The sequence below is a fragment of the Anarrhichthys ocellatus genome, unplaced genomic scaffold, assembly GCF_004355925.1.
Source record: "Anarrhichthys ocellatus isolate YVR2014 unplaced genomic scaffold, GSC_Weel_1.0 scaffold7, whole genome shotgun sequence".
Lineage (NCBI taxonomy): Eukaryota > Metazoa > Chordata > Actinopteri > Perciformes > Anarhichadidae > Anarrhichthys > Anarrhichthys ocellatus.
The window spans coordinates 12,334,381-12,342,833 of record NW_022280037.1 but is presented as its reverse complement, the minus strand read 5'-3'; the positions used below and the strand labels follow the sequence as shown (position 1 = coordinate 12,342,833).

The following is an 8,453-nucleotide window of genomic DNA, read 5'->3' as shown; positions in this document are numbered from 1 at the left end:
GTGTGTGTGTGTGTGTGTGTGTGTGTGTGTGTGTGTGTGTGGATCAGCTCTTTAACTCATGACTACGTACCAGCCTCCAGGCTAAAAACACCAGGATTAACTAGAACTGAGGTCATGGGTCTAACATGCAGCTTTTATGGATAAAAAGTCTCTATTTTTCTTTTGCCTAGGTTGGTTAGAAAATGACGGTTATTATTATGAAGTCTGGATCTTAAGTTATCAGAGGAATAAGCTGAGCTAACGTTAGCATCAGACATCTGGATCTTAAGTTATCAGAGGAATAAGCTGAGCTAACGTTAGCATCAGACGTCTGGATCTTAAGTTATCAAAGAAACAAGCTGAGCTAACGTTAGCATCAGACGTCTGGATCTTAAGTTATCAAAGGAACAAGCTGAGCTAACGTTAGCATCAGACGTCTGGATCTTAAGTTATCAGAGGAACAAGCTGAGCTAACGTTAGCATTAGAGCTGTGTATTGATACGTACAGTAAGTCCTGGGCACTACACTGCTACATCCATCACGTGTCGGGGTCACGGCCGTTTGCTTGTGATTTTGGCCGGGTCATGTGACAGGCCGGGAGGTCACTGACCTTAGAATAGGTATGTTATAGGTATATAAGAGGTAATATTATATACCTATATAAGAGGTAATATTATAGGTATATAAGAGGTAATATTATAGGTATTTTATAGGTAATAGTTAGCGATATCTAGCGTAACAGGAGCGGAGGAGGGGGTTGTTTGTCACACAGGGATTCGAGGCAATTTTATATCCGTTTAAAACAGAATTTTTGTTAATGTGTCGAATGTAGTCGTGGACATATCGATACACTATCATTTAAAAATGACATATTGTGCATTTAATGGTTCAACAAAAACACCCTGAAACACTCGGGTGTACAAATAAACAAAAAATGTATTTTCATTTCATTTTGTTTGTTAACTTTGTCTCAAAATCCTGCAAAAGAAGGAGAAAGTATTTAGTATTCACTCTGATTGTTCTAGATAGTAAATGTTTGTCAGTGGTTTATGAATGTTCTTGCAGACAGCGGAGGTCTGAAACGTTGATTGTTGAAGTTCTTTCACTGTTTTAATGTGCTGTGGTTCTGGTTCATCACGTTGTACTCATGACACAATAAGACACCAACGAGTGACCAACACTCTGAATGTAGTGCTTTTATGTGTTAATCATCTTATTAATCAAACATGTTACCGTGTGGAGGCCATGCACTCACTACAGCATTTCAATATGTACATGAACGATTTCCTGGTTTAAAACAAAGGTCAGCACATAGAAGCAGGATGCAAACCCCCCACAGGCCTGCTGCAGGACCCCATCAGACCTCTCATCTTCAACAACAACTAAAAAGTGCAGGAAATATCAGAAGCGTCTGCCGGAGCAGCAGCATGACGAAAGGTCGTGTAAATACACAGAACAATAGCAGATCAGTGACACCGAAAGGATGTCGTCATCACATCCAGGACACCTTCACCCCACACGTCTGACAGGCTGTTAACAGCACTACACTTCCCATGAGCCTCAGCTGGTGCTCAGGCTTTCACAATAAAGGCACATTTTAGAGACAACAGCCCACATGTCAGGTAGTCAGTAAACACATGCAGACTGTTTCAAATGTGTCCTCAGAGTGAAATACCTTCAACGCCCTGAAGGGGACATAATGCCAAAGTGCGTTTAAGAAGTGTCTTTATTAAGACCTTCGTGTTATTTAGCAAAGCTCTGCATTTTATAGAGAAAGACTAGAGACATGCTGTACATACTACCGTTACATTATCCACTTCGGCATCAACTACAGAAGGTCAACTTTGTGTCTTTTAATGATCTTTGAAGTGTTTATGTGGCTTCCATCCGCGCAGTGAAGGAACACAGAACTTAACTCAAATAAAATAAAAAATAAAAGAATCGGTCTTGTTGGATTTTATGTTCGCCGAATTCTCCAGAAACCTGACACGCGAGTCTGCCTCCTCAGATGTTTGTGCTGACACTCTGAAGCACACCTGAGGAGAAGAGAGCTTCACTGTACAGGTCTACAGGACCAGAGACCGGGACTAGTGTGACCTGATGAAGCTGCTTCTCCACATGCAGAGGAACTCTCTAGAACAGGGGTCTTCAACGTTTTTCAGGCCAAGGACCCCCAAACTGATAGAGATGGAGCAGGGACCCCCGACTATATATATTGTATAAAATTGTGTTTTATATTAAACTGGGCCTAGTGCCATGTATAAACATACCTCTTTATTGTGCATTCAATACTAAGCTATTCAAATAATACACAGGTTCATATATTCATGTTTTTATTTTAAACATGTGCAAGGTGCAGTGAGTAGGGCGGCCGTGCCACTGCCATTTATAAACAGACCTTGTCAACTGATACCAATGCCAACATCAACATTGTCTGTCAATAGCATGATAATTATGCACACAAGCTATTCAAACTGATGTTTTCATTTTGAACATGAATGTGGAAACGAAAATGAGTGATGGCCTATTAGTGCCACTGCCATGCATAAACATACTTGTTATCTTGCATACTATACTGAACTATTAAAATAATAGACAGATTCATGATTGGAAAACAAAAAAATTATTAAAAAAAATAAAAAATTGTCTAATCAACCAAAAGTTTCGCGGACCCCCTGTTGAAGACCTCTGCTCTAGAACTCATGATACGGACTGTACGAGGCGGGGCGCGCGCTCACCTGATGAAGGTGGTCTTCCCGGTGGAGTACTGGCCTACCAGCAACACCATGGGCTTGCTCTGGAAGTCGGCGGCCTCCAGGGCCGGAGAGTGGAAGTCATGGAAGAGGTAGGTCTCCTCCAGCGGCAGCAGCTTCTTCAGGTAGAGGCTCTGCAGCCCCTCCGTCACCGTCTGGTACATCTCTCCGTCCTTGTTGCGTCCACCTTGCTCCTGTTTCACCCAGCTGAACATGCTGCTGCTCACGCGCTCCGCAACTTCCCTGTTTCGATGTTTCCAAATGTTCCGGGATGTTTTCGGCTCCTTCTCGCTCCGTCGTTCCTCCTCCAGACTAAGGAGGCGGAGGAAAGTGAGTGTGAGTTTGTGAGTGTGTGCGTGTGTGTTTGGCACCTTGGGAGTCTCCGCTGCTCTGCATACACTGCCTCCTCTGTGCGCGTGTTTGTGGTGACGTGACCGCTGCTGGTGCGCCCTACCTGGGGGAGGGGGGAGGGGGGGGGCACCGCCCTTCGCCTCCTGTGACGCAGCCTAACGGACGCACAGGCAGCCACATCAGCTGATCGCTGGAGTGTGAACACTTGTACGCTACAGATTCATAATTTGGTAATTTGTGAATGAAGTTCTCAATAAACATAAAATAATAATAATTATTATTATTTCGGAGGTAAAGAAGTAACTCTCACAATCAATATGAAATCAATGAATAACGAAGAACAAGAGACGATAGAAAATGTGTTTCTCTTTAAACTGGTTTGCTTTCTTAAATAAATAAATGTGTGTCTGCATCATCGTCATCGTCATCTTCATCACGTGTCCTGTAGCGCCCCCTGCTGGATGAAGCCCAGCATTACACCACCACACCGTCTCTGTACCACAGCGCTCCACACACACACTGCATGGAGGGTAAATGATTAATCCATCATAGTATTCAGTTAGAGCATATCCCTGTATCTATAAAACATGTTATCAATAAACATTCCCTAGTGTGGAGAATATTTACCAATCATTAAAAGATTATTAAGTATTGACCTAAAAAAAAAATCACAGTCTTGTGAAAATAAAACCCACTTGGATGATTCGGATCTTGTCAGATTGTGTCATCAGTGTTTTTCTGCAAAACGTTTCAGTTTATATGGTTCAGTTCCCGAGTTTTGTTCCTCAGATGCCTCTTACGCATTCTGATTATCCACTGAATCGTGAGTTTGGCAAAATTTGCAGCCTTGAAGAGAGCCATGAAGACGCCACACAGAATGGCGACAGAGTCCCAGGGATTTGCCGTCACGTTGGTATTATTTCAGAGGGAGATATTGTACTTTCACTACATTCATTCGACACCTTAAGTTACTCTGATTAAGATTAGTAATACAAAATACAATCAACAAATACATTATTATATATTATTAAGATCAGATAAGAGCTAAACTACCAGGCGGTATAAATTATAAAGTGATTAAAATTAGCGGCTCCTTTACCAGCTGCGACATTGAAGTGATGTACACATTAATGCATCAATGATTATAATGCAATAATATAATGTATGTCATTCTGAAATGGGCCATTCTGCATAATGAGTACTTTAACGTCTGGTACTTTCACAGTACTTTGATACTTCTGTAGTTTTACTTCAGTAAAATTGTGAATGCAGGACTTTTATTTAATGCAGAATATTTCTTGACTGTACAAAAATACTGTTTCAAGTAAAAATCCTACGAATATAAGATAAGGTGATTGACTTTAGGTGGAGCCGTGTGTCTCGCCCTGCCAGATGGTCACACTGGAGGTAAGTCTGTCCGTTTGTGTGATAGTAGCCAAGTTGAACCTCCCACGTCACTTTGAGTGTTCTACAGCCGAGTTCAAAGGACACAAGCCCTGCCTTTGAGTCTGCCGGCGAGAGCGGAGCTGCGTTCTTTATCAGGTGGAGATCCTGCTGGGAGTCGACCACTGCAGCCTCGGTCTACCTGGGAAACACTTTCTTCTGCTGGACCTCGTCCACCAACCAGAGCCAAGATGCCCAAAACAGTAAGACTCTCATGATTTTGGTGAAAAGATTATTACAATAATCAATTTTCCATCCTAAACAAAAGAATCCCTTATGCATTTATTTGCTATAAGTCCCTAATTCTCCCAGTTAGATGTACTTAAGTAGTCAGCATCAGTCTGTAGGAAAACTGATCAGAAAGGCCGGATTGTGCATTACGACTGCAGCGCGGCTTAAGGAGTGTCTTCCAACTTCTTATTTTTTGTGATTTCCTACCTACTTAGAGTTAAAAAAAATCTTATAATTTAGACTTTTCAAAAATTATTTTAATTTTTAATTTTACAGCATGTCCACTGTAGTGGACCACAGGACCATTTTAGTGTGAAAAGACAGCCAAATATAGAAGATAACAAAATTAACAAATTATGGCTGTAGAGTGATATTAAACCAATAATACATTCAACTTGATTAAAAAACAAAATCATTCATCCATTTGAAGATGGATTATTTGAAGAGTGAACAGTAGAACTAAATTAGAACAGATATTTACCTAAACCAATCTACTTTTGTTCATCATTCTTTATTGTATGGAATCCCATTTCCGCCACTGTGAGGAAAAAATAAAGGCCCTGTTAACTCGAAATTTCTACTTACTATCTCGGAATTTCGACTTACCATCTCAAAATTTTTACTTACTATCTCATAATTTCGACTTACTATCTCATAATTTCGATTTACTGAGATAGTAAGTAATCTCATTATGAGATAGTAAATCGAAATTATGAGATAGTAAGTCGAAATTTCTAGATAACAGGACCTTTATTTTTTTCCTCACAGTGGCGGAAATGGGCTTCCATACTATTGTTCTTCATTTCTTCTTTAGCATGTTTTATTTTTAGCGGTGATAATCCTGGAAGCATTTTCTCTTTTTGGTGATGCAGAGGAACATCTTGCATTTGGTACACCTCATGTACGTCTTGCTTCTGCAGCCCTTATTTCTGCATCGTTCTGCATGCTTGGTATCCATCATCTCTGGCATGTGCCTGGCTCCAAGTCTAAGCACAGATGGCTCTGGTTGTGGGATCCTCATTTTGGTTGGTGGCTCATACTCTTCTTCACTGTCTTCACCGCTGTCATCAAGCTCTGGACAATCCAACAGCTCTTCAGCCAGGTGTAATTTGAAGTCCAAGTACTGTTGGGTGTTCTTCGCTGGTCGGTTAAGCGCTTTGCTGTCAGACTTGTATTGGATCCAGGAGTTTGTGATGGCAACGTCAAAGAAGTGAATAATCACACGCAATGTCCAGTTCTTGGTCCTGCTTGACATGCGATAAAAGCTCAGCATTCGGTCACATAGGTCCACACCACCCATGTTGTCATTGTCTGATCACTGCTGGTCTTCCCACATGGACATGGACTTTTTCTTTCTTGGACCATCTGGCGCAGATATCTTCAGGATCTTTCCCATGTACAGTGGAAGCCATCAGCACTGGTTTGTTGTCGAACCATTTCGTGATTGCCAGCTCAGGACTCTTTCTGACCACAGACACTGATGCTCCTCTCCCCTCTTTTCACAACTGCTTGTGTCCTGGCAGCTGGCACGGTTTTGAGACTCGGTTCTTCATTATGGTTCCAGTTTCTGGAAGGCCCTTTGCCAGCAATGCATCCATGAGATCGATTGTTGTGAAGTATCGGTCAAAGAATAGGTGAGTTCCTGTGGGAACAGATTCAACCATGCGTAGGACTGATGCTGCTCCAACGCCCAATCTTTGGCCGCTGAATGTCTTCTTCCCTTGGTACACTTCGAAATCCAGCATCAGGCCATTTGGAGAAGCAAGGACAAGAACAAAGACCTTTAGGCCAGTTGGGTTTGGCTTGCCTGGAACATATTGCCTGACTGGACAGTGGCCTGTGAAAGGGATGATTTGCTCATCAATGCAGACCTTCTCAGACTTTGTAAGGCTGAGACAGCCTTGCCTCACACGGTCAAGTAATGGCCTGACTCTCCAAAGAATGTCTGCCTCCTTTGTTTCCTCTGTTACATCCAGGTCATCCACAATCTTGAGTGAGCTTCTCAGCTTGAAGAACCTATCCCTTGCCATTTTGCTGCTTATAACTGGCACTTTTGTTTTTTTGACCCAATACATTCTAATTCTGGGGTAGCCAAGGCAGGCCATGTGGACTGATATGCCAAAGAAGATCTTAATTTCTTGTGGACTAGTATTCAGAGCCACTCCTCTAGTTTGCAGCTCTCTTTGATTTGTGAATGCTGCCAAATCTTCAGAGACTTTGTTGTCAATGTACTGGGAAAAGTACTGAATTGGACTCCAGTCTGCACGGGTCGTAGAGTCATCTTGACAGTCAGGAAGCCCAGGTAGCACAGGTGTGAATCTATTATGATGGAAAATAACACCAATAAATGAAAGGTAATAACAGGAATAATAATTAAACCTCACACAAATCTATTTGGATTATATGCAGTCAGGTCGTAGTGCATCATTGGGATAAAACATAGGCCTACGTGCTACTCCTGGCCCACAGAGGACGACGTCTTTCCTGCTCATCCCTGTCTGTCTCTGTGTCTGTATCATCTGAGCCTCCTGTATCGTCGCATTCTTCTTCTTCTTCACCAGGCTCACACTCATCCTCATCTCTCTAATCATCTGAAAGCTCCAAATCTGACTCTCCCTCAACTATCCGGTACAGAATCCTTTCTGCTTGGGTTCTGTCTCCTACAACAATGTTGAGTCATCAAATACATTAATCTGGTCCTGGTGTCCACTATAATTGACATTCATAAAATTACTATTATTTCAAAAACCAAATAACTGAAGTGCTTTCAGAACTAAATATATCATTCCTGACATGTTAATAAACAAGAAAATATATGAATATCATAGTAAAAAAACAATAACTAAACAATATTTGACTTACCCTTTGACTTTCCATAAAATGTGCTCGCTGATACAGACGCCATCTTGTGTCGAAAGGAAGAGGAAGTCCAAGGAGAAAGCCCCTCTTAAGAGGTCATGCTGACGTCTGCCTCCATGATTTCACTGATGTTAAACTAACTTGAGTTCAAACATTGTGAGTCATGGTGGCAGGTATCGCTTGTGTTCTGGAAAATGCTGAAGACGTGATTCAAGAGTTGAACTCTGTCTGTGATTTGAACAGTTAACCAGTAGATACCAAAACAAATATACACTAAACATAAAAAGCCTCCAAAGTTTGGAACTCAAAGTGGAAGCAATGCATCAGCAGGACGTCGGGGAGTTAAGAAGTTATGTTACGCTTGTGATCATGGAAAGTGGAAACAGTTGAGAAACATGGTGGAGGTTTCATAAATGGATGCTCCAGTTCTTGTTGCCTAAGTTTCAGTGGGTTTATCTTTATGACACCCAGGGTGTGCTCTAGTGAAACTTCATAAAATGATTGTGTAACTGCTACAAGCCCAATCTGGTCTGCAGGCCAGGGTCATGCAATTTTCCTAAGTTTATTGGGCTTTTGTGGAAGATATTGAGAATATTACTTAAGAAAATTAATTCTAGAAACAATTAAAAGTCAGATTTATGTGGCAGTTTAATTGCTGTTGTTATAAAATAGGTTGATCTTACTAACAATGGTAAAGTCGAAAGGCAACTTGGCAAACAGGGAGTATTTTGATATTTTAATCTGCGTATGTTCAACCTTGTGGCACCTCGCAAGGGTAGTCCAAAGTCTGATGAGATAGTGAGCAATTATGGTTTATGAACAATCCTTTTCACAGCT

The 8,453-nt window shown here is 41.5% G+C and overlaps 1 protein-coding gene across 1 annotated transcript in view; it reads right to left on the bottom strand.

The window, feature by feature from the left end:
- The window catches only part of ehd4 (EH-domain containing 4), a 22,403-nt gene extending 19,233 nt beyond the window's left edge, over nucleotides 1-3,170 (bottom strand). Inside the window, exon 1 of the mRNA XM_031847879.1 lies at nucleotides 2,718-3,170. Within this exon, the coding sequence (XP_031703739.1) occupies nucleotides 2,718-2,947 (230 nt within the window). The 5' untranslated portion in view covers nucleotides 2,948-3,170. The remainder of the gene's footprint in view (nucleotides 1-2,717) is intronic.
- Between the last annotated feature and the right edge of the window lie 5,283 nt (nucleotides 3,171-8,453).